This window comes from Mesocricetus auratus, unplaced genomic scaffold, assembly GCF_017639785.1.
Source record: "Mesocricetus auratus isolate SY011 unplaced genomic scaffold, BCM_Maur_2.0 Super-Scaffold_100019, whole genome shotgun sequence".
In the NCBI taxonomy this organism is placed as follows: Eukaryota; Metazoa; Chordata; class Mammalia; order Rodentia; family Cricetidae; genus Mesocricetus; species Mesocricetus auratus.
The window spans coordinates 4,972,336-4,998,133 of NW_024429200.1; the positions used below are offsets into that span (position 1 = coordinate 4,972,336).

General features: G+C 42.1%; 1 protein-coding gene across 8 annotated transcripts in view; it reads left to right on the forward strand.

The window, feature by feature from the left end:
* Positions 1-25,798, forward strand: part of Dgki (diacylglycerol kinase iota) — a 445,999-nt gene that overhangs the window by 302,901 nt on the left and 117,300 nt on the right. For all 8 annotated transcript variants that reach the window (XM_040728459.1, XM_040728462.1, XM_040728460.1 and 5 more), the window contains one exon: positions 10,846-10,946. In XM_040728459.1, the coding sequence (XP_040584393.1) occupies positions 10,846-10,946 (101 nt within the window). The remainder of the gene's footprint in view (positions 1-10,845; positions 10,947-25,798) is intronic.

Here is a 25,798-nt window from a genome sequence, read left to right on the forward strand (position 1 = left end):
AGCACTACAGCAGCAGAAGCCACAGAATTGTGTTTCTCACAGTTCAGGAGTCTGGACCACCAGCCAATTCAAGGTGAGGCCAAGGCTGGTTCTGAACCCTGTATCCTAGACTTGAGATGGCTGTCGTCTTCACATGCTGCCATGGGGTCTTCTGCACATGTCTACCAAGATTCCTTCTTCCTTAAAGAAAGTGGTCAAGTATACTTGATTCTGCCATCATGATACTAATTTTTATTTAATTTCCTGATATAGTACCTACTCCCTGCATATTCCAAGTCATATTCTGAGACACTTGGGATGGTTTTATGCACCAGTAAGGATGGGACATGGCGGGAGCATCATACTAAATACACTGGACTTGGATTTTAGTTATTTTCCTCTGTGTGTCACTAGCAGGTTGAAGGCAGAGCTTTGTGTCTGTCAGTTGCACTCATCATTTAATTCTTGAAAATAATTTTTATTAAAGAGCATAGAGGGAGATGAAGGAAATTGCCCTTTTATGTAACATGTTTTCAGAATTCATTACATGGGTTCAGAGTGAGGTTACTGGCCTGTCTCCAGATTCATTTTCTATAAAAAATAAAGTGGCTGAACAAGAGATGCTTTAAATTTAGTTCAAATTTGAACTCTTAAGACATTATTGTAATAAAACAACCTTGAAATGGCATCAGACTGTAAATGGAAAGGAAAGGATTCATTCTGATCATCTCCATGAACAACAGATTTACTTATAAATGAATTCTCCACCCAGGAAAGCTCTGTTTAGGATGTTACAATTTTATTTACTTCATTCAAGAACAAAAGAGCCTCATTTCACCCTTCACCCCATACTGTAATAGTAGCTGATGTCTTCTGACACACATAACAGCAAGAACATGTCAATAGCAATTTGTTTTGAGCAGTTCCAGAGCCTGTTTTTGTTGGGTTGCATTACTGACGTGGTGATGAGCCACCAGGCATATTTCACTTGTAAGAGAGTTTGAGTTTAATTACACTAATTCAGTTAAGTTTTCCCAGTCTGTCATAACACCCTGAAACACTTGCATGAAATGAAAAGAGTGCGTATTTTAAAAGGCATAAGAAGAAAAATTACTGGCTGAAGCATCTGCATTGAGCATTCAGGACTTTGGCATGCAAGTTTGAACCTGAAGCAAAGAAACAAGTCAAAACAAAGAAGAGAAAGCATGGTTTCCAACTAGTAAAATAAAGTAAATTTCTAGGAGTTTCTTTGATAGCTAGATTGTTTTTAAAGTTTGTAAATATGTTTATAAAATACATTGTGGATCAGTGAGACGGCCCAGTGGCTACAAGCACTCCTTGCCATGCATGCCTGAAGACCCGAGTTCACTCCCTGGAATCCATATAAGGTAGAAAGAGAGAACTGATTGCACAAAATTGTCCTCTAACTTCCACACACGTGCTGCGGCACACATCATGCACACACACCCAATAATACATACATACGTGCATGCATGCATGCATACATACGTTCTATGCATACATAAAATATTTGTGGGTACTGTTAAGCCACTTAAGAAAATGTTTCTTGAGCAAGTTTTAAATTCATTTTGTCAGTTTTATTAGTTACTTTCCTCGTTGCTTTAGTCAAATGCCTGACAGAAAGCAGCTTAAGGGAGGGGAGGTTTACTCTGGCTCAGATGATGAGGACACAGCCTGTCACGGTGAGGGAGGCATGACACATAGAACACCTGTCAAGTTGGGGCTAGAGGAGTGCCAGGCTGTTTGCTCACATCTGGGCAGACTGAAAACAAGAAGAAGAGAGTCCGTTTCCACTTTTTATTTGGCCCTGGCCTGTGAGCTATTGCCACCCGCATCGGTGTGGATCTTGCTTTCTCAGATTTTTAGGACCCACACAGTGGCTGTATATCTCTCAGGTGATTCTGAAGCCAGACAAATGGACAGAGAAGAATGCTCATCACATCTGGCCAATGTTGACTTCTTTTTCGTTCTTTATTTCTCTCTCTCTCTCTCTCTCTCTCTGGTTTGGAATAAAGTGGGGACGATTATCCAGATCAAGTCTGCTTCCCAGGAAAGCCCGTGGAATGCGTGATTTTCAGCGTCTCATTCCAATAGGAACGTGCCCTCCAGTGCACACATCCCAAGCTTTCCTGACCCAACGGGCTGGAAGGATAGCTGTATGTGTTACTCTTTTATTATTATAGCATAAGTTTCAGGGCAGGGTAACTTCTAGGAAAATTTATTTTTATTTTTAGCTCACAGCTTCAGAGGCTACCTGTTGAGATACCATACATGGGCTTCAGTGAGGCTTGCCTGGACTGCTGCATTACGTCATACACGTGGCAGTGGCATTGGCATGTGTGAGAGTCACCGAGCATGAAGGGATAAAGAGCCCTGGAGTCCTGTGATCCCTTCCAAAGCCAAAGCCCTTAGCTGGCCTTAACTACTCTTTATCACGGCCGCACTACCTGCTACACGTTGCAATAGTTGTACTGATTTTTGCTCTGTTACTGCTTCGTGTTTTTTGACAATTGCTTCTATTGTTTTTGGTGGACCACTATAGTCATAAGCAAACAACCGAACCTTAATTCTTTATTTCCCCCCTGTTGGTTTGTGTATGAAATAAGTGATGCAGTATAAATACGGCAATGTATTTAGCCTGATTTTCTTGGCTCATTCATTCAAATAACACTGTTCAGTTCACCCAGGGTCTTTGAGAAGCTGGAATGGGGGCATACATGTCTGGATTTGTCACCTTAATCCCAGAACTCTTCCTGTCACTTATGAAAGGCCACACATTTTCTTAATGGGAAATGACATTTTTAAAATCGTAGCACATCCCCTATACTCCTCTCCAACAAAGGGAACTCAGTTTGTCAGCTGTGAATGTGATTTAACAAGGTAATAAAACAGTCTGGGATTGTAAACCCATGTGAGTATTCTAGACAACAAATAAGTGTGAGTTCTTTGTTTGCTAAACAGACACTGAATCCTGACACAGAAAATGTCTCAGGAGAGCTGCAGTCATCCTGAGGGCATCTAAGTCCCATTATGTCTCACTGGCTCCATCCCAAGAACTCCTTGTTCCCCTAGTTCTCCTTCCAGTCAGAACAGCAAAGTAACACTCCCTGCTGTTGCAGGCTGCTGTCCTGAAAGTACCTCAAACCAGCACTTTATCATAGAATCCTATGATATACTTTAGTAACCAGGAACTGTCTGTTTCATGGATTTGTTTCTTAAGGTGGAAATGACTGGCCTTGTAAGTTAGACATGCAGGGACTTAATTCTGCCCTTGTGTTCAGTTTCCGCTGTTATGTTACTTTTTTGTGATTATTGGAAAGCTTTAATTTGAATTTCCATTGGTTTATATTCCTTGTGTGTGGCATTGTTTTCAACTGCTCTTCATTCCAGCTATTCAAATCCGCAGAACTTTATTACAAAAAATGCATGTTCTTCCTACGTTGAAATCCTACCTGTCCACAATTCTAGTGTGTCTGTCCCCTCTTTGCCTCCCATCATGGTGTTTCCTCAGTATTCATGCTCTTGGAACATGGGACATTATATGTCCATGCGAGGCAGCGACTCAGAGACATTTTTCCTTGAAGGTTGTCATCTTTAATTGTAACCATAACAACTAGCAGGGCCAAGAGACTCTATGCCCCCCCATGAGAATTAAATTTGTAGATGTTATCTGATCACAGTTAGTCTTCCCCACTTATTTGATAGCTGCTCACATGTTAAAAAGCTTATCATACATTGTGAGAGACAGAAGCACAGCTGTAGGTGGCATCCTGACCCCAAAGTGCTCGTGATTTAGTAGGAAGGGGGAAGAAAATCATCTTGTCCTGGTCATGTTTTCATTTCACACAATGAACAGTGGGGTGGTGGTTTTAGCTGAAGGAGCTCCCCCAGATTTGGGATGATGGCGGCGTTTTGCTCTGTAGCAGGTTTGTGGAAGGAAGGATCAGAGAAGCACAGGTGTTAGAAAGATATTTAGAGGAGAAGGAGAGGCACAATAGAGAAAGGGGACTTACCAGAAGCATGAATGGGGGGGTCAGAAGACAGCTTCCAACAGAAGCTCGAAAGACAAAGAAGTTCTTGTAGGAGAGCTAACCACTATAGGATGCTGCCCGAATGTGAGTTAGGGTGAGGGCTGAGGATGGACTCAGTCTGTGTATGTGGAGGTAAAGAGGAGGTGAGGATAAGATGGCCCAAACCTGTGGAGAAGATGCTTTCATTTGTACTCAGCTGCTCTGTAGCCTCAAAGGCAAATGCGATTCTAGTTTGGTGTGGTTTGTGGTGGTTGGATGTGGTTTGAGTGTGGAACAGATGTGGTAGTTTGGTGTGGTGCAGATGTAGTTTGGTGTGGTGTAGATGTGGGGTTTTGTGGGGTGTAGATGTGGGATTTGGTTTGTTGTGGTGCAGACATGGTGGTTTGGTATAGTGTACATGGTTGGGATGTGGTTCAGACGTTGGGGTGGATGCAGACAAAGCTACCAGAGGTGACTGACTGGATAGTAGCAATGATGGCAGTCAGGGCTGCAGGGAAAAGCAGATGATCAGAAGCCTTTGATGTACTGATCAAGGCTGTTGGTCCTTCACATCCTTACGGCAGAAATAAGGAGACCTGTCAGCTGCTTTACAGTGTCATGGAGTAAAGCCTTACATGACGTGAACACAACACTCGGTAAAACACATAAGGTACAGTTACCACATAGATATTTCATTCATAGCATATTCATTTATCACACAGTTTCAAAGGATAGAAACTTACTGCAGATTTCTGGAGAAGTATGGAATTACAACACACACATGAAGGTCTCTAGGAAATATACAAATTAAACTTTATTTCATAATAGTGTCTGAATATTTGGAAACAAAGTAAAAAAGTTCTCTGATATGTTTACACTTGATTGGCATTAAATCTGTGGCTGATTATCTCAGTGACTTAAAGCATACTAGAATTTTAGTTGGATGAAGAATAAATAGAAATGATGGAGAGGGAGATTTGGACTCTTTGGAGAGAATGTATAGCTTCTTAGAATGATCTAAAAAAAAAACCCGGGCCACTTCCATCTAGAATCTTATTCCTGGGTGAGGACTGTGCCCACATTGAGTCACCATCTGAAGATTCCATCATAGAAAACTAAGTATCATATGGAATGATGAATCAGGTAAGAATAAGCTATGAAGGATTCTGCAATTTCTTCAGTTTCTTCGGTAACATGTCTGGTAGTGGGATCACATGACAACCCACCACTACTGTAATTTTTGGACTATTCTTAATGAGATTCAAAAACATCTGCACAATTTTAGATTCTAGAGGCATCTTTTACTTCTCTGGGCAGAAGATAACAGAAGATGAGTGTTTTATATGAATTTGGCAGCTGCCAGAATTTCATTTTAAATCTTTGCTCAGAAACCTTGGTTTACTTTGGTGTTATTGTAGAAGACTTCTTGGATGCATCAGTATTTAGGTTATTTTCACTTTCAGTTCAAAAATATCCAAAGGAAACTCTCTGCAATTTCTAGAAAATTCCTGAAGGAATCTATTGATTATAATTGCGTTTAAAAAAAAGCCCAGTTTGACAAATGATGTGACAAATTGGTGGTCCATAGTCCAGGCTCCCTGTAGTTTAATCATGCATGCCAAGGTGGATTGTTTGCCTTCAGGCAAGGACTTATCTTTCCCAGTTCTCTTTTCATCTATGTGGATACAGTGATAGGTGGGGAGAGCATGGCACTGCTTGGATTAACCTCCTGAAGGAGAGATCAGACAGCACACAGGAATGGACAGCCATGCCAGACTTCTGTTTGAGATTTGCAAAGACAGTCCACTGGAAAGCTGAATTGTGAAACTCTGATGCCAATGTGTGCTGAAGCCTCAGGGTCATGGGCAGTCCAGGGAAACTCATAAATATTTATTGGAAATGACGGCAAGGTGGCACTATATGTGCTGGAATTGCAAGGAGGAAGTGACTTATTCCTGGTAGGATGTCACACGAATAATTAATATTTTAGTTACAGAGCCTTTGTAACATAACAGCTAGTTGAAAGACTTCTATTAAAGTTTGGTTAGACAGCAAAGCATGGTGGTATACACCTTTAATCCCAGTACTAAGGAGGCAGGGACAGGCAGATCTCATTTCAAGGCCAGCATGGTCTATGGAGTGTGCCCCAAGACATCAAGGACTATACAGAGAAACCCTGTCTCAAAAGCGAGACAAAACAATTAAAAGAGTAGGTAGAAACACACTTTATTGTACCTAAATTATGCTCAAGTAGAATTATCGTATTTGCATGGCTTGAAAGAATTTAAGTAATTTCATTTTTATTATTGAAACAAGCCTGAAGGTGGAAAAACACAGGGTATTGATAGTTTTCTGTCTTGGTAAAGAAAATCAACCTTCTTTGTGATTTTGCATAAAAATCGATGCACCTGTTATAATTAGTTTTTCAAGGGGTGCATCTTGCAATGAGCCATCTGAGAAATGTTCATTAAAACAGGAGTCTCACAAGGTATAGTGGATAGAATAGTTATAACTTTAAGGGTTCTGTCTGCAACATGGATTAAGATTTATGTTATCAACATCTTTGAGTAAAATTTCTTGCAAACATTCGCTGTCTCTAATTGTATTCCTAGTCAACAGACTTCTATCATGCTAAGGTGTGCTGTCTGATTATCAGAGTGCCAAAGTGACTTCAGTTCTCACGTCATATAGATCCAAATGAACTGGAGAGGTAGCTCAGTGGGAATACACTTGCCTAACATGAAACCCCAAGTTCAGTTCAACCCGTAGGAACACATTTGCAAACACACACACACACACAGACACACACACACAGGGGCTAGGTGGGGAGACAGGCAGACAGACAGACAGTGATTGCTAGAAGCATCTATGAAGGAATACAGAGTAGTGAAAACCAGTTGCAAGTTGAATGGCACTAAATATTCAGGCAGTCATTGCAATGGATGGAGGTGCCCTCCCTTCAAAACTTCAAGGCAACAACTGTATGCTATGTGGCTAGGAGATACTATCGTCTAGAGATGTTGAAAACTTCACTGTGAACTAAGGAGAGGTGATTATACTGTGACTTTTGAGGAACTACTCCTGGGGGACATTTGAGAGTTAAGTCCAGAGGCATGAACTTCCAGTCTGTATAAAGTTGCAGAAGAAATTAGTGAAAAGTTGACAGGTTGCAATCCCACCACAACAGAAAGGGCAGTTCAAAGATTTCTGGATTTCTTGTAGAAAACTCAAGTGTCTCCAGGAAGTCCTGTTTAGAATTCTTGACACAATGCCTCAGTATGGGTTGTTTGTTGTAGTTGTTAGCATGGAGGCAGATTTCCTTACACTCAAGTTAGGAGTCTCTTCTATGCTCTACTAACTTCCTTAGCAAAATGTAATTTTAGAAAACTAATGGCAGGGCTGTTTTCCAGACTCCAGGGAATAGCTCTGTTGTCCTCCACCTTCAGTCAGCCAGTAACGGGACACTAATATAATGTGACATAGGGATGAAATTGAATTGCTTGGCTTTCGCTTAATTTCAGTGCACTTTTTGTCCCCTGTGTTTTGGCTGTCCAGTTCCATGCCATTAGCTGGCTTTGTGAAAAGCCAAGTGGGAGAAGATCTATACATACAGAATGTCATGACACCAACCAAGAGAGACACTGCCCCCCAAGGACCTCATTAGAAATGTCTAGGGAGGTTCTTGTATTAGTTCCAAACTTCTTCCCATGTCTGGCAGTAGCCAATGCTAGTGTTAGGCAGAATCTTGTTTAGGAGAGAAATGATCAGAGTAGCTATCATAATGATATTAGCTCATACCTATTTGACACATGTAATGTACCAGACACTGTTCCAAGGTAATGTACTGACGCATTTTTTTCTCATATTGTGTCTATGAGGTTGATCCTGTTGTCATCATCTTGCTTTGAGGAACCACAGATTAACCAGGAAGTGGGAGAACTTTGCTTCAGATCCAGCCCATTGGCGGTGGAGCCCAGTGTCTCTCAGCGATTGGCTGTGTTGGCCCCTGCCCTATACCTACTGCTTATACAAGGGCTGAGACTGATTGAAAGAGGTTTTCCATTATTTATCCCATGCTTTGATGCTTTCAAATTTACTAATGGGCTTCAGATCAAATTAACATTTTTTAAAGGTTCTAAGGTGGGGTAGCTTCCTTTAAGAATACTCCTATTGGCATGCATTGTACATAGTTATAAGAAGTGGGCACTAAAAGGAGAGGAGGGAGGATGGAAAGAGATTTCAATGCAGGTGGTTAGTGACACAATCATATTTTTTTTCTTAGTTGAGTTTTCTAGAGAAGAAATGAAATAATGTGTCCATTCACTTGGTATCTGAAAATTTCTATTCAAATGCTACGTCCTATTGTATGATAATAGTGGGCCTTGTGGAAGCTTGGAGCCCAGTGTTCCCAGGGGCAGCATTGTGTGGGGCGTGACCAGAGGGCAAATGTGAGAAGTTGGGACGGGAAAGTTTGCTGAGATGGGTGTTACACATGGAGGTGGAAGGGAGACTGGCCAGCAGTTTTCTGAATTCTGTCTACATTTGGCAAGTGCTTCTCTAACCAGATCATTCTTGCTGCCTTTAGCCACCAAAGACAGCTAGAGCTAAGTGGCATTTGGCCCACTATTGTCTCAAGAGGGTACTTACACAGAACTCAGTCTACCCTGTGTTCTTCTGCCTGCCATCACAGACAGTGAAGCCTTCTAAGACTTCAGCTTCTTTCTGATCTGCTCAGTTTGGAGGCAAGGGATGGCCAGTTGCAATCTATGAAGATTACTGAGTTCAGCTTGGGAATTAAAAGATGACACCCCTTAATGTGGGGATAAGCCCTACATATGAAACAAGTATGGTTGCTGCTAATCATTTAATTCTTTCTACTTACATCTAGAACTCAGCGTTCTTTACCATGGTCACTATTTTTCTTCTTGTGTGGAGTTATCACTTATTTATAGACTGATATGCTTTTAAAATCACTATATTATTTCTCTAAGAAAAATGATATTCAATGCAAATTAACCTCAGTCTCTAATTTAGAGACAGCCACTTGAAACCACTTACTGAACTTTTATGCAAACGTTTCTTTTACATACACAAACTTCTAAGTCCCATGATTTACATACAGTAATTTAGACCACACACACACACACACACACACACACACACACACACACACACGAGTTTACTATGACTTTTAAAATCATACTTTAAGTTTTGTGGTAGACAGACTTCCCTTTAAATCAGTATAAATCTATGCATGCATTTATAATATCTGCCTCATGTTTTCTTGCTAGGATGTATCATAGTTCACTCAACAAACCTCATGTAAATTGTTTACTGATAAATAAAACACTCTTGGCACCAGGTAGAGATCAGTTGACCAGGCTAAACCATATTACAGTTTTGCTATCTTATGCCAGGATTCTTGACTCTTGATATTTATCCATAGCTTCATTGTCTCAGCTCCTCAGAGAGATATAACGTAGGAGAAAGATCAGAAGGATGAGTGTGGGGATCACATCTCTGCCTCTCCCTCTGCCCTATAGAGATATGTGGCCTTAAAATCACTTTATATTTTGAAACTGCCATGTTATCTATTGGTGAAGTGATGCTTGTAGACACATGATACTTAAGGTCTGGTCTACTGACTTATAGCTCTTCCCTCAAACTCTATCTCTGCTCTTCTTATCATCATTAATGTACTCATGTCAGATTTATTCTCTGGAGTTTCTACCATGACCAGCACAATGCCAGTAGATTGGCACTTAACAGTCATTCTTTGAGTGATGTGTCAGGCAGGCATCACGTCTGTGTCCAGGGCTTGTTCAGGACTCACCATCTGTGTGGTTTTGTATAAAGCAGTGAACCCCATAAATGTCTACCCATTATTCTTTTCGGGATTTGTATGCTTGTATGCTTATATTTGAAACACTTTAAATCCCTCTCTCCCTCTCTCTTATTAGCAATGTTTATTAGCATTTATTATTTTAAAAAGTAAGCATCAATCTTGTGTTTGAGAAAGTTCTTTCAACCAATGGAATTGAAGGATACTCATGGACCAAAAGGAATACATTGATCCACATTGGATGATAAATATTAAGGGTTTTTTTTCCCACTCAACTTAGGCCTAGGATGAAACCCCTTGAAGATGTGACTTAAGATTAAGGAATCTAGGAGGGTGAACAAGATGCTTCAGAGAATTTTATGCTTCATGTTTAATTAATGAATACATGTTCTGGGCCAGCTAGAATGAGTTCTTTCAGCATGAGCTATGTGCTTCATTTCAAGGCATCTTACATACAATTACAGCATGCCTTAATTGAGTGGTGCTTTCAGAGACTCCTCATTGGATGAGAAATCTCAGCCTTGGTATTGTATACTCTAGATGCCTAGTTTGTACTTTTAAGTACATTCTAAAAATTCTTTTGAGGTAAGATCATCATTAAACAGTTTTGACTATTATGAACATATTTACTAATATTCGGTAGCTCCAACATGTTTCTCGTTTCTCATTTCTTGTTTCTAATTGATTAGATACAACAAAATGCATGATAATTAAATTTTTGACAAATTAATAACCATTAATAACATAGGGATGTTTCCCCCAAAGCTTTTTGTTCCTAGTCCCGTGTTCTTTCCTAAATTTTGAGGACATTAAGATTTCTAGAGAGGGACTCTTCAGATACGTTTTGTGTTCCAGTTAACAGGATGTATTTCTGTTCTGCACATAAATCTTTTCTTTTAACTCACAGGAGATGCAGTCGCCCCTAGTCCCTTCTGGACCCTGATTCACAGTCCTCCCCCTTCTCTCTCTGACCACTTGGTTTTTGTCTTGCAGTCCCCAGTCTGTCCCAGATCGTCTGAGGATCCGAGTGAACAAAATCAGTTTACAAGACTATGAAGGACTCCACTACGACAAAGAGAAACTCCGGGAAGCTTGTAAGTTACCAGCACCTACAGGACTTCTTCATGGGCTGGGTCTCTTCCATCTTGCCTCCTCCTGGGTTTCTGATGGGTAGATTTATTAGACCTCATGCCTAAAAATGTGCTTGGAAAAGAGAAGGTGGAATTACAAGAACCATGGCAGCTTCTGGTGATGACATATGGACCACAGAAAATGGGAACAATGAAGAAAAACAGTGAAGTTAGGCCTTCTGATACATGCGCGCCTGGGTTAGGTACCTCTCTAGGCTCAACTTTATCTAAAGTTAGAAATGCAGAAGGTCAATGCAGAAATCTCTAGAAACTTTTGAGCTATTGCAAATCTCTTCTTGAAGTCTGCCTTATAAAATGCTTCCAGCATACTCATCAGGGTCATCAGCAGCGTTATCCAGGAAGGTGCATCAGCCCCTTCAGCTCCAATGCTGTTGTAGAATGTCACATCAATGACCATGACCCTAAAATGCTGAGGTGGTGATTCACTGATTATGAGGTAGTACTGTTTTTGAAGTTGTAATCTGAGTCAACCTATGAATTATCTGTCACCGTTTATCTTTCTCTGAGATCCTTGAATGTATCCTTAATTTATGTCACTGAGCAGTACTTATTGGACATTGCTTACATTCTGATCACTATTTTAGAGCAGTTTCTACACCGTGATTGATGTTTAGAGGTTATTGGGTAAAAGAGATAAGAAATTGCTATCGTGAATACTGCAGATATTGCTTCTGGGTTCCCTCTCAGTGGTGGGGACCAATAGTCAGATGCAGTAAGATGGGGTAAGGAATATCAATACTCAAGAAAAAAGACATGGGTGCCAATGGGAAGAAAGTACTTAGTAGAACTGAAGCTTCATCAAGCCAGTATTAACTGACCCACTGTGGACCTGACTGGAAGGACAGAAGGGAGCACTGGTTGAAATGGGGAAGTGGTGCTGAGGACAGAGGGCAGAAGAGCATTTCTGAGACAGTGCCTTCCAAAGTCTGTATTTATTGAATGGAAATCTTTAACGCATGGAGGGTCTTTCCATTGGGTGTAAGGGTTTCTAGGATCTGCAGGGTCCTTTTCCTGGTGGGTCCTTCACTAAGCCTTCTGGGAAGATCCGTGGGGAGTCTATCTCACCTCTCTCAGCTGCTATCTGCTTCAGGAAGCATCCTCTTCATCAGACATCAGTACCTTTAGTTTCTCTAAGTCTCCCGCTCTGTCCCTCACTCTCATTTTCTTCGGCAGGAAAGTGTGATCCAGAGGACAGAAGTGATTCCCTGGACTTCTGCATCTGTTCATTTTATTAAGAGACCATAATGGATTATGTTTTCTGATATAAATGAGGCGTAAGTGTCAGATTTACACTAAGTCCAGTTTAACCCACTGACAAATGAACGTCTCATGTATGATGAGGTATAACTTCAGCTGAGTTAAATAGAAACTAATCAGAAAGCAATGTTTCCTGCTTTCCTTTTTCATGATTCTAAACTAGTAACTTCCAATTATTAGAAACAATAAAAGATAATGCATCTTAAATAATGTTGTGTAGCCCACCAGCCACTCTGAAGAAGCTGGCTGGGAGTGGGGTACATTTGAAGAGCTTTGAGGCTTATCTGTAACTTCCAATTATCTGTTTTATCTTCTCCCTACCTCTATCTCTCTGTTGCTGCTGGAGGTAATTGTGATTTGAGCTTTTCCAGGAAGATGACATTTTCTGGCAAGTACTTTCTTGCCTCATCCTATCTGAAACGATAGAACTTCCATCTGAGCAAATGTCTTAAATTGGGAACAGTAACTTGGCATAAGCATAGGACAGATAAATGCAGCCATATCTTGGGAACCCAAGAGAATGAATAAACTCTTAAAGGGGAACAGAAAGGGAATATATTAAAGATCTGAGTTTGAAAAAATTGACTGGAAGGAGAAGTTGCTAAGTCAGTCATTCTACTTTCAATAAATGGTGGTGATGCTTTTGAGCTGTGGGTGTACAAGGAAGCTTGGCTTTTGAGGTTATAGATTTGCTGACCCTTGCTCTTTTGCCTGGGTTTACCTTGCAGCTGACTACAGAGCCATAGAATGGGTGACAGCGCTCAAACCGAATATGAATAAAAGCTAGTTCAAGTTCATATGTGATGTGCATGCCAAAATACACATTGTTTCAGAGGCTTCCATTAAATGAAGTTCCCGGAACACATCTGGGTAAAAGGTCCCCAGAAATGTACTATGACCTGGATTCCAGAATAACAAAGGAATTGAGTGCACCGGGGAGAGTCATCTATTGTCAACAAAGTCTCAGCTTGAGCAATGGTGTCATACTGGGTTTAAAACATGAGTGCCCTTTCTTGATGACATGACCAAGTGATTTACCCAGGCAGTATGGGCTGCTTGCCATCACTGTCTACTTGATTCTTGCTCTTGTGTATGGATGGTTGTTCATATTTGATTACAGTCTTGGATGTTTGCTCTCTAACAAAGCTAGTATACCTGCCTCTATCTGCAATTCAGGGCTCTCTGATAATCCAACATGGCAGTCCCTTTATTGTTCTGCTTATTTCATCAGACAAAAGTACATCTTTGCCATTTCAGACACTTCTCTCCTTTGTTAATCTCTACCTCTCCCTGTGACTTATCCCTAATATACCAACATAGGGTATATAAATGTTCAACAGTCTAACTCCCCCCCAGTACTTGTTGATAAATTTAATTACTTAAAACACAGTCTCTTCACTGGTTATGTGTCACGTCTGCTGCGCGGCCTGTGTCCGAGAACGTGCGGAGGGTGTCGGGTATTGAAAACACAGAGACTCGTTCAATGATATAAAGAAAACTTTAAACAGGCTCCAAAAAGGTTCAAGAAAAACTTCCTAAGAAAGGCTCCCACCAGAGAAGCTTCTGCTCTCTCCTCTACCCTGGCTGGTTCTGCTCTGCCACCAGAGGTGGATGTGTGTGGGTTTTTGAAGGTGCGGTTAGTCTCTGGACAAGGTCGAGGTCAGGGCGGTTTCTGTGGGAAGGCCTTTCCCAGGAACTTATTGTATCATTTTTAGTAAACATGTTTTTACTAAACATTGTCTTACAGCTGCCTACTCCCAGGCAGAAGGGGAAGTGGCCAGGAACTTATTGTATCGTTTTTAGTAAACATGTTTTTACTAAACATTGTCTTACAGCTGCCTACTCCCAGGCAGAAGGGGAAGTGGGTCTCTGCTCAAGGTCTGGTGTTCCCACAATTCACCCCTTATAATTTTCAAATGAGGCACTCCTGGCTTAGGTCAAGTAGGGTCACCCTCCCTTTCCCGTCTTTGGGGGACCTTGAACCCCTGTTTTAGGTGGGAGGGGTCTTCCCCACAGGTTGCCCGTCATCGGAGATACCCCAACCTTAAATCATCTGTAACCAACCTTCATGGCTATCGGGATTGCCATGGGCTAAGCTAAGCAATACTTGGTTACGGATCTCTTGTCTCTGGAACAAGGCACGTTTGAGCTTGGCATAAAGCCAGAATGCCTACCGCCACTGCCACCATTTCCAGGACCCCCATTGACATAGCGCCTCTCCATCACCATACCCATCAACAGATCTGGGCCATAACATTCTACCAGCCTTCATCTGTTACAAGGGTAACATGCACGTGATTTACATTCTGTTACAAGGGTAACCCGCATGTGATTTACATTTACAATTTGATAAAGTTTCCAATCGTTTCAAGATCTGCTCAGGAAAGCATTTAGAAAGTGCACTTGCACAGATACATTAGGTACAATCATTGATGTTACACATGTAGCATTACGAAAAATATGAACAATAGTTGTCGCATTAGGACAAGTTGCATTTCTCCAGAAAAATACACTGGCCTAGTCGTGATTCCAGAAATAGGAACCATCAAGTCTGATATTTCAAGTGACCATGTCCTGTTCAAATATTGAAAAGAGGCTTTTGCCACTCATCATAGTCCATACCAATGTCCAAATGCTTTAAATGGGTCCTTTTTTCTCTGTTGGCTTTACGATGAAAACTCATGGGTCCGGAAGGTTGATGCAGCAGGTCTGTTGAGAAATTGGAAATCTCGAACCGACTGTTTTCTCTCTTTCTTGGGCTCTAGATTCGATGACATCAAGAATCAGGAACACTGATTTAGGATATCTCACTCAAACTGGCTTAGGTAGGCTCCCATGGTCTCAGGTCCAGTTTTTCTCTGCTCCATGCATCTCACTAAATGGTCTGACAGTTGCTGAAGCTCTATTCCTTTCCTGCAAGAAAACACAAACATGCCCTCGACCCCAAATTAGGGTCTTCTCCACTGTCTAGTGTATGGATGTCTCCATTTGACCTGAGCAATGGTTGCTCAAGTTCCATCATGCCAGAATCTGTCTGAAGCTCACTGGCATTCACATTATAAAATTTTTAAATGAGGAGTGTATTATTTGATGAGTCATGTGGGGACTGGGGACATTATTCCCCTTTTTTATTTTCTAAAAAAATTTTCTTTTTGAACTGTTGAAGCTGGACCATAACAGTAGAAGGATTTGTCTACCCTCCTTGGTTAACTATCTAGGTAAATTGGGCTTACTAAATAACTTTTGAAAATTATTTGAAGTCTGTGAGCAGTCTTTCCCAATCTAACCTGTAGAACTCTCACTAGCTGACAAGGCCTCATTTGTATCTTAAATTTTTCTGTTAAAACATTAACAGACTGGCTGGATGTTCCTTTTGGCTATATTTAACACAATCTAGGTAGCTTCTTAACTATTTTTGAAGGGATTTAAGTATCCTTTTAATCATATAAGCAGTTCACACTCACACATTCGCAATCACATTTCATACATACCGGTGTGGCCACACCATACATTCAGAACATACATGCATCTTTTAGTCATCCTTTTTCCCTAGGTCATGATTAGTCTGTTGCAATGAAGCTTCCTTAATTGAAATCTATGTAAAAGAACAACTCCAGCCAATCCTTGAACTAAAAAGGTTAAAAAGTCCTATATGTTTTTATCATTCCTCCATTTGAGCTACAGTCATGGGGTACAGCCGTACCTACTCCTTGTAACTCTGTAGATGCAAGGTAGAGAGGCCAGGCTTTTGGCCAAAAGTTTTTAGAGATGACTCACAAAATAGAACTTAAATGTAAACAAAATTTTCCATTCCATATACCTTTGTCTTTGTCTTTTTCTTTAATTAATACCAGTACCAATTTTTTTTTTGAGTCAGGGTTTCTCTGTATTGTTTGGAGGCTGTCCTGGGACTTGCATAAAGGTGTGTTGGGATTAAAAGCGTATGCCGCTGGGAATCTCTTGGATTCCCCTACTTCCTGACCCTGGTATCAGGCTTAGGAGGGGGAAACTCAGAATGTCTAGTTTCTGACTTTTTAATCTCATTGGCAGCAGCCGCTTCCAATGTATTATTGGTGTTATAAAAATTGATGAACAGGGAGCTGGAATGACTAACTGGCATTAACATGGGGGGGAATCCTCACCAATGCCCATATTTCCCTTACCTGAGTGTTCAGCAATGGTTGAATCATCTTTATCATGGTGAGCATTACTAGTATCTGGAGTAGTATTGGGGTCGACATGCCTGATGCACCGTTCGGGGACCCAAATGGGCTTCTCACTTCCTGGAGGGAAAACACAAACAGCCCCTCGGACCCTAGCTAGTAGGGGAGTGGGTGGCTGCCATTTTCCTGTGATCAAATCCTTCCATCTGACCCATCCCAAGGACTGGGAGGGTTTGTTCCAATGTCTCTCCATAGCAGACAAATTATTACGGTCTATGGTCAAAAAATTTTAAATGTAAAGTATGGTGGATAACTGAATATTGGGGGAGGTAACATACTCCCCCTTTTTTATTTTCTTAAAATACTGTTTGAGAGTGGCATGGGTGCGCTCCACAATAGCCTGTCCCGTGGGGTTGTGAGGAATACCAAAAGAATGGACAATGTGATGTTCCCTGCAAAAGGCAGCAAAGCGATTGCTGACATAGGCAGGGCCATTGTCTGTTTTTAGGGCATCAGGAACACCCATGTAGGCAAAGGCCTGCAGGCAATGGGAAATAACATCCTTAATCTTCTCTCCTGAGTGGAGAGAGGCAAAAATCAGTTTAGAATACGTATCCACCGAGACATGCATGTATTTTAATTTCCCTGCCTGCGGCAGGTGAGTGACATCCATTTGCCAGAGATGGTTGGCCCTGAGGCCCCGGGGATTTACCCCCTCATTGGGAGAATTATGATAAGGGGCACAATCAGGGCACTGAGAGTTAATCTGTGTAGCTATGGATAAGGGGCACCCAGTGTGAAATTTAATGGAGCGGGCATTTAGATGATACCGCTCATGGAGCTGGTGGGCCAGCTGCTCCTGAGTAAATAAGACCCTAGGGCGGGTCAAGGAGTCAGCAATTTCATTGCCCTGGGCAAGGGGTCCTGGAAGGTTAGTATGTGCATGAATAAATCCCACATAAGCAGGGTGGATGCGCTGCCAAATAAGATGTTGGAGCTGAACTAATAAGGAACGAACCTGGGAGGTTGGAAGAACATATGGAGAAGTTTCTAAAGGTCTAACAATGTTGGCAACATAAACACTATCAGTATATAAATTAAAGGGCTCTCCCTCAAACATTTGGAAAGCCATCAAGCATGCAAACAACTCGGCAGCTTGTGCTGACATCTGCCCTATGGGTACCCTCTTCTGCACCTGAGAAGAAACCACCACCGCGAAACCCTTGGAGGAGCCGTCTGTAAAGACTGAGCGAGCTCCAACTAGAGGGTTCTCCTTTAAAATCTTGGGAAAGATCACAGGGTGTTGTTTAAAAAAAGACATCAAGGGGCTATTGGGATATTGGTTATCAAACTGTGCGCCTGTAGATGTAATAAACAGGGTCCACCCATCATGGAAGATCTGTAGATGTTCCACCTCCTCCTTACCATAAGGAAGGATAATTTTATCAGGACTCTTTCCAAAGGTTTGAATGCTAAACTTGTGCGCCTTCCACAACAATTGTAAAATGAGATCATAGTAAGGGGTCACTACCTTCTTAGGGGAGGCTGACAAATGTACCCAATAAATAGGACCAGTCTGCCAAAACACGGCAGTGGGCGAAAAGCTAGATGAAAGTACAACCAGAACAAGGGGCTGCCCATAATCTATACGCCAAAGGTGGGCTTGCTCTATACTTCTTAACAACAATTGTAGGGCTTCCCTGGCCTCTGGGGTAATCTGTCTAGGGGAAGTTGGAGCAGGATCTCCAGGAAGAATATCATAAAGCGCTTTAAGAGCCCCTGTTTTAATAGAAAGAGAAGGGCGAAACCATTGCACCTCTCCCAAGAATCTCTGCCAATCATGAAGTGTTTTTAAATTTGAACAATCAATTTGGAGTCTTTGTGGCCGGAGGCCAGTTTGTTGAATTTGATGACCCAAATAAGTATAAGGGGGTCTCTTTTGGATCTTTTCAGGAGCCAAAATAAATCCGAGGGCCTCCAGAAGTTCCTGTAGCTCTGCAAAGGCTATGTAACATTGTCTTTCTTCGGCCGCGGCCAAAAGAATATCATCCATGTAGTGGATAATGTAAAGATCAGGGAACTTAAAAATAGAAGTTAGTACCTTCATATGAGAGGGAACATACAGTGTTTGCTTTCTTGGGCCCGAGTTACTTTACCAGTTCAGTATTTTCCAATTCCATCAACTCTCTTGCAAATTGTATGACTTGTTGACTTTTTATTTGAAAATGATTTGAGATTCATAAAGTTGCGAAGACACTACAGGTAGTCCCAGCTTTCCATTACCCAATACATTTCCCAAGGATTAGTGCTTTATTGTTATTAACTATTATTAACTCTCAGACTTCCTGCTGCAGGGTCCAATCTAGGGTACCACCTCTACTGAATCTGGCATGCCTACCCAGTCTCCTCTGGACTGTTATAGTTTCTTAGACCCACCCCCAGACCTTGATGAGACTGTTATGATGTCTGGTGGAATAGCCTCTAATCTGATTTTCCCCATTGTTTTACTCAGTTTGAACAGAATAATGACTGATATTATCTTAGAACTCATCTGATAACTGCATGTCATCCATATTGCTAAACTGTATGACAAAATGCCCGAGGAAACAACTCCGTCTAGGAGGGCTTGTTTGGCCGATAGGTTCCGAGATTTCAGTCTATGGTTGGCTGATCCACTGACTTTAGGATTATGTTGGGGCAGCACATCCTGTCAGAGACAGTGAGGTAGATGAGAGCTGCTCACTTTGGAAGCCAGAAAGCAGAAAGCCAAACATGAGAAGGATTCAGAGGTCAAGAAGACGTACCAATAAAGACTTCCTTTCAACCAAGACCATTCAGTTATGAATTCATTGAGTGATTAAACCGAACGAAGACAGAGTCTTATGATGCAGTTACTGCCTAGTAACACTACCAACTGGGGTCCCAGCCTTAGCACAGTAACCTTGGTGGTGAGGGTCTTCATATCAAACCATTGTATTTGATTTGGTAGCATTAGCCATCACTATGTTTTACTTTATATTCCCTCCTTTTATTGAAAATAGATTTTTTTTGCTCTCTCTCTCTCTCTCACACACACACACACACACATATATATATATATACACACACACACATACACACACACACACACACATATATATATATATATATATATATATATCCTGATTACAGTTTATACTCCTTCTTTTACCCCCAGTTCCTTACAGCTCCCCTCCTCTATGGATTCACCCCCTTTCTGTCTCTCATTAAAAAACCTAATAGGCTTCTAAGGAGTCATAATAAAATAAAATATTATAAGATAAAAGAAAAATTAACGCATCAGAATTGGGCAAAACAAACAAGCAGGAGGAAAAGAGCCTAGGAGAAGGTGCAAGAAACAGAGACCCACTCATTCACACTTCCAGGAGTCCCATAAAAACACCGGAAGCTATAACATGTGCACAAGGAACCTGGTGAAGACCTATGCAGGCTCTGCGCAGGCTGCCTCAGTCTCTGTGAGTTCCTATGATCTTTGCTCATACAGATTTAGAGGTCTTTGTTTTCTTGGTGTCCTCCATCCCCTCTGGCTCCTCTACTCTTTCTACCTCCTCTTCACAGGTTCCCTGAACCCTGAAGGGAGAGACTTGAAGGAAACACCACATTCAGAGCTGAGTGTTCCTAAGTTTCTCACTTTGTGAGTAATGTCTGGTTGTGGTTATCTGTCCCTATCAGCTGCAGGAGGAAGCTTCTCTGAGGACAGCTGAGCAAAGCACTGATCTATGAGTACAGCAGAATGTCATTAGTCATTTTATCGCCACTTTCTTTTTCTTGTTTTTAGGTTAGCAGTATCTGGTTTCATCCTCAGTCTCTGGGCTATCTAGTTTCAGGTTCTTAGTTATAGTATTGGGTATGGAATCCATTCCGTGGAGTGGACCTCAAGTCAAATCAGATGTGGGAGTCACTAAGGCTGAGCCACATTTAAAGGGGGAGGAGATGGATCCCTGAGGTGTTCATTGCTCCAAGTTGTCATGTTTGACCATGGTTAAATTCAGTATGCAAAACTGGCAGGACAAGTCAATTATCATGCACTTACGCTTTCAACAGCCTCATAATCGAGTCAGCTGTGTCCTACACACCACGCTAGGACTTGACAGAGAAGACTGGGGCATCTCACAGGACAGTGTAAGCCATTCAACATGAGAGTGGAGTTGCGGTTGACAGTGTGCATCCAGAGAGGTTCTGTGTTTTTGTGTCCCAGAACAAGTAATTGATCAGAGACACATCACTGCAGCAGAAGCAGCGTGTTAGGAGGTGGTACATTGCTAAGTGGTGGGGAGCACCACGAGAGCGGGAGGTGGTGGGGAGCACCACGGGAGCGGGAGGTGGTGGGGAGCACCAGGAGAGCAGAAGCTGGTGAGGAGCACCAGGAGAGCAGAAAGTGGTGGGGAGCACCACGGGATCAGAAGGTAGTAGGGAGCACCACGAGAGCAGAAGGTAGTGGGGAGCACCACGGGAGCAGAAGCTGGTGGGGAGCACCACGGGAGCAGAAGGTAGTGGGGAGCACCACGGGAGCAGAAGCTGGTGGGGAGCACCACAAGAGCAGAAGGTGGTGGGGAGCACCACAAGAGCAGGAGGTAGTGGGGAGCACCACGGGAGCAGAAGAGCAGGAGGTGTTGGGGAGCACCAGGACAGCAGAAGGTGGTGGGGAGCACCACGGGATCAGAAGGTGGTGGGGAGCACCACGGGAGCAGAAGAGCAGGAGGTGGTGGGGAGCACCAGGACAGCAGAAGGTGGTGGGGAGCACCATGGGAGCAAAAGGTAGTGGAGAGCACCACGGGAGCAGAAGCTGGTGGGGAGCACCACGGGGGCAGAAGGTGGTGGGGACCACCACGAGAGCAGAAGGTAGTGCGGAGCACCACGAGAGCAGAAGCTGGTGGGGAGCACCAAGGAAGCAGAAGGTGGTGGGGAGCACCACGGGAGCAGAAGGTGGTGGGGAGCACCACGGGAGCAGAAGGTAGTGGGGAGCACCACGGGAGCAGAAGGTAGCGGGGAGCACCACGGGAGCAGAAGGTAGTGGGGAGCACCACGAGAGCAGGAGGTAGTGGGGAGCACCACGGGAGCAGAAGGTGGCAGGGAGCACCACGAGAGCAGAAGAGCAGGAGGTGGTGGGGAGCACCAGGACAGCAGAAGGTGGCGGGGAGCACCACGGGAGCAGAAGGTAGTGGGGAGCACCACGGGAGCAGAAGCTGGTGGGGAGCACCACGAGAGCAGAAGTCAGTGGTCTCACCACGCCAGCAGTACTGGCATTTCTGGATTATTTTTCTAGCACTGGTTTTCCATTGTCTACTCCCTCTATTGTGAGTAGCTCTGCATGCCATTTCATGTATCTCTTATCTCATTAGCATCTTAAATTTCCACCAAGGATGTACATTTTAATATTATAGTGAGACATAAGTCACTCTCTGGAGTACCAGTGGCACCGGCTGGCTTAAGTCCCAGTTATTCTTTACCATCTTTCTTTCCCCTATGTTAATTTCATCAGGTTTTCTACAGAGTTGCCAAGGCTCCTCCTGTTTCAAAAGTACCTATACGGAGCTCTTACCATAAGCAAATATTGTTTGAAAAATGAAACAAAACAAACTAGAAACATTCCGGGAATTGTTTTTCTTTTTCTGTCTGTTTTAAGGAGTGAGTGAGCTATGGAAACAATACCTGTTTTCCTATCAAGCATCTTATAAATAATGCATGGAAGAGATAAACTAAAAGCTATATTAATTCAAGAATAAGAAAAGCAACTCTCACTTCAAGCCGTGTGATTATGGTAATGGCTGATCTTTAGCTTCAGTTTCTATATCACCTGAATGAGTGATTGAGTATTTCTTAATCAGAATATAATACAATAAAAGTCTAGAAATTGCATTAGACTTGAAAGTTTTTCCTCTGAAATATTTTCTTGGTATATTTCCAAAGTTCCAGAGAATATGAGTATTAACAAACTGTATAAGTCTATTGTGTTTCAAGATTTTTTTAAGACACATTTATTTTTTATCAACTGCCTTATCTAAATTTAATTCCCCCCTCACTTAACAAGTTGACAATAGGGCTTCTCAGTAGAGAGTAGCCCTCATCTGATGAAGGTAGACATTCCAATTTGAAATCTGCCAGGGAATTAAATGACTCCAGCTTGTCCCACTATGAGTCATGTCTGTCCTTTCCCAAGTGTGTTTATTCTCATGGCCAGAAATGGACATTTCCCCAGGGTTTTGTTTCCTTTACTGCCCCCTTTATCTTTGACTGTATGTTATATTTTTATTATTCAAGTTTAAGATGAAATATTGGTATGAATACTAGTAGTTTAAGGCATATTGTACTATCGCTTTGAGCTAGGAAAGACTTTACCACACATTTCATGGAATTTAACTCTCCCATCTTCCCTGTATGTTAGGTAGGATCCTTAACCCCATCTCACATGGAAAATATAATGTGTAGAAGCTTAACGGAATTGTGGGGGAACACAACATTCTGAATACTCTTTTAATCATTGTGCTTTTTGTGTCTCACATATGGTTGTTTCTGATTTTCTCATAAAAACATTTTTTTTTTTGTTTTTCGAGACAGGGTTTCCCTGTATTGTTTTGGAGGCTGTCTTGGAACTAGCTCTGTAGACCAGGCTGGCCTCGAACTCACAGAGACCCACCTGCCTCTGCCTCCTGAGTGCTGGGATTAAAGGTGTGTGCCACCAACGCCCGGCTTCATAAAAACATTGTATAGACTAAGTAAGATTTGCATGTTAAGTGCTCTTGAAGCATTGTAAGGTCCTTTTCACATTCAACTGACCTTATTTAGTTTGCTGTCCTCTGGTTTGCTGAAAACAACCCAAGCTTTATATCCTTAGCTCCAAATAAATCACCCTTGCATGCATTTAACTTACATTTATTGACTCCTTTTCATGCTTCAGCACTATGTCACGCAAGGGCAGAGTTACTAAAAGTGCTCACCGTTATAGAGGGGGAATAAATAATATAGTTCAGCCAAATGTACTATAAAGGAAAAGAAAGGAAAGCAGTGAGACAGACCTCCTGTCTACAAGGTGAGCAGTCACAACCACACCTTTTGAGGAGCTGGCATCTCAGCAGAGTACCCAAAGGCAAAGAGAATGCAGATTCTCGAGGGGAGAGCATCCCCAGGCAGAAGGAATGAAGAGTGGAAAGACTTAGTGGTGTGAATATTCTTGGTAAGTTCAATGAACAGCAAAGACGTCCATATGGCTGTAACCAGTTAGGCAGACACAGATGAGAATCACTTTGGATTTTTAAGAAGGGTCTTGTAATGGAATGGGAGGAGAAAGTGTCAGTATTGTTTGGAACATGATTGAGCATCAGGTTTCAAGAGTCAACACAGGGGAACACACAGAGACTATTACAGTGAAGGGAGAAAGTGTGATGAATAGGGCATTCAGTTAGTAGAGTTGAAGGGAAACACTGGGAATCTGGACCTTCTTGTGATGGTAGATCATAGTAAACTATCTCTGCTAAGAGTGAGCAACGGTTAAAGATCACCTCTGAGGGCTTGTGAGGAGAAACATGGAAGAACCGGCAAACAGCAGCCAATGAGCCAGAAAGTCAGCAAGGGCACTTGCTCTTTAAGAGTCAAGAGAAGAATACATTCTCATAAAGAAGGTACCTATAAAATGTTCCCTCTAGGAGACTGAAAAAGATGCGTGCTAACAACAGATGATTGGATTTGGGCAGAGGGTGGATCTCCATCACTTCACATGCATTGTAGGTTGATAAAGAAGAAGATGAGCAGACACACTCACATATAAACACAGCAAAGTAAGAACTCCAACATGACTGCTTTTTCCTCCCTCCCTCTTTTCCTCTCTCCCTCCTTGTCTCCCTGTCTCCCTGCCCTTCCTCCTCCTCCCCCTCCTCTTCCTTCTTTCTTGTTTTTGGTTTTAGTTATTTGACTGTAACAAGGAAGAGAACAGATGACTGGTGGCAAGAAAATAATGTAGAAGGAAGGGAGGAATTTTCTCCACTTACTGAGATAGCACAGCGTGCTCATGGAACCAAGCATCAAGAACAGAATGCAAGAGAAATAGGGATAGCTGCTGGAGCAGTGCCTTTGGATGAGGGATGAGATGGATCTGTGTGCTATAACGGTGTGGGGAGGGCTGGAGCAGGCCCTCCAGAGGGGAGCAAAGATAATTGTTCTAGTGGATTGATAGATTACATGCTAGGGATAAGTTCTATTCAGATTAATTTAATATTTTCAATAAGATACAAAGTTCTGTTGACAGGTACAGTAACAAAGTGAGAATCTCTGTTCTGGAAGAGACAGGAAAGCTTGAGGTAGCCCATTTAACAGTTGACACAAGCTGGATGTAAATAGAATTGCTGTGTACTACTTTAGAAATGGATAGTTGAATTTACTGGCCATTCAGAAGTGCCTAGAACCTTGCTCTATTGTAAGTTAGCAATAGATGACAAGTGGTCAACTGCTGCTATTAGTATTTGGTCCCTCCTTCATTATTAGTGGGAATGTCAAGACATTCTCATGATTGATACATTCCTAAGCCCCATTCACACCACTGACTTCCCTTTATACTGGCTTAATCTTATATGCCATTCTCATAAGAGAATGGTTGGCTTTTTCTGTTTAGTACCAGTATAGTATATTGATTTCTTATAGATACTATGACCAAGGCAACTTATAGAAGGACGAGTTTATTGGGTTTTGCTTACAGTTTCAGAGGCTTAGAGTCTATGACCATCATGGCAGGAAGCATGGCACCAAGTGGGCAGGCATGGTATGATATGATAGCAGCATTTGAGAGCTTACATGTTGAGACAGCAGCATGTAGGAGAGAGAGATAATAGGAAGTGATGTGGGCTTTTAAAACCTCAAAGTCCACTGCTAGTGACACCCTGCCTCCAACAACGTCACACCTCCTAATCCTTCCTGAACAGCTCCACCAAGGGGACTAAGAACTCGAATACATGACTGTATGGAAGTCATTCTCATTCAAACACCACATAGACTGATAGCCAGTGGATATAAACTTATATGGTGGTTGGTTTCTCTCTGAAAACCTTCTAAGAGACTATCATTAAATTATTACTCTTTTATTTGTTGTGCTACTGTGCAAGTTGTACACTAGACACTACAACTTTGTAGCCAATATATTAAATAAAATAAAAACACACATAAAGCTTATTTGATTGGTTCTTCCTACTTTACAGAGGTTTGCTGCTTACATTGGCCATATACATCATTACAGGGACACTTGAAGCATTGTCCCATACAGGGTCACCTTTTAACAACATGTTTTATCTTTCTGTCCCCTTTGCAGTTCAGTTTGTAGCACACATGCAGCTTCTTTCTGAATACACC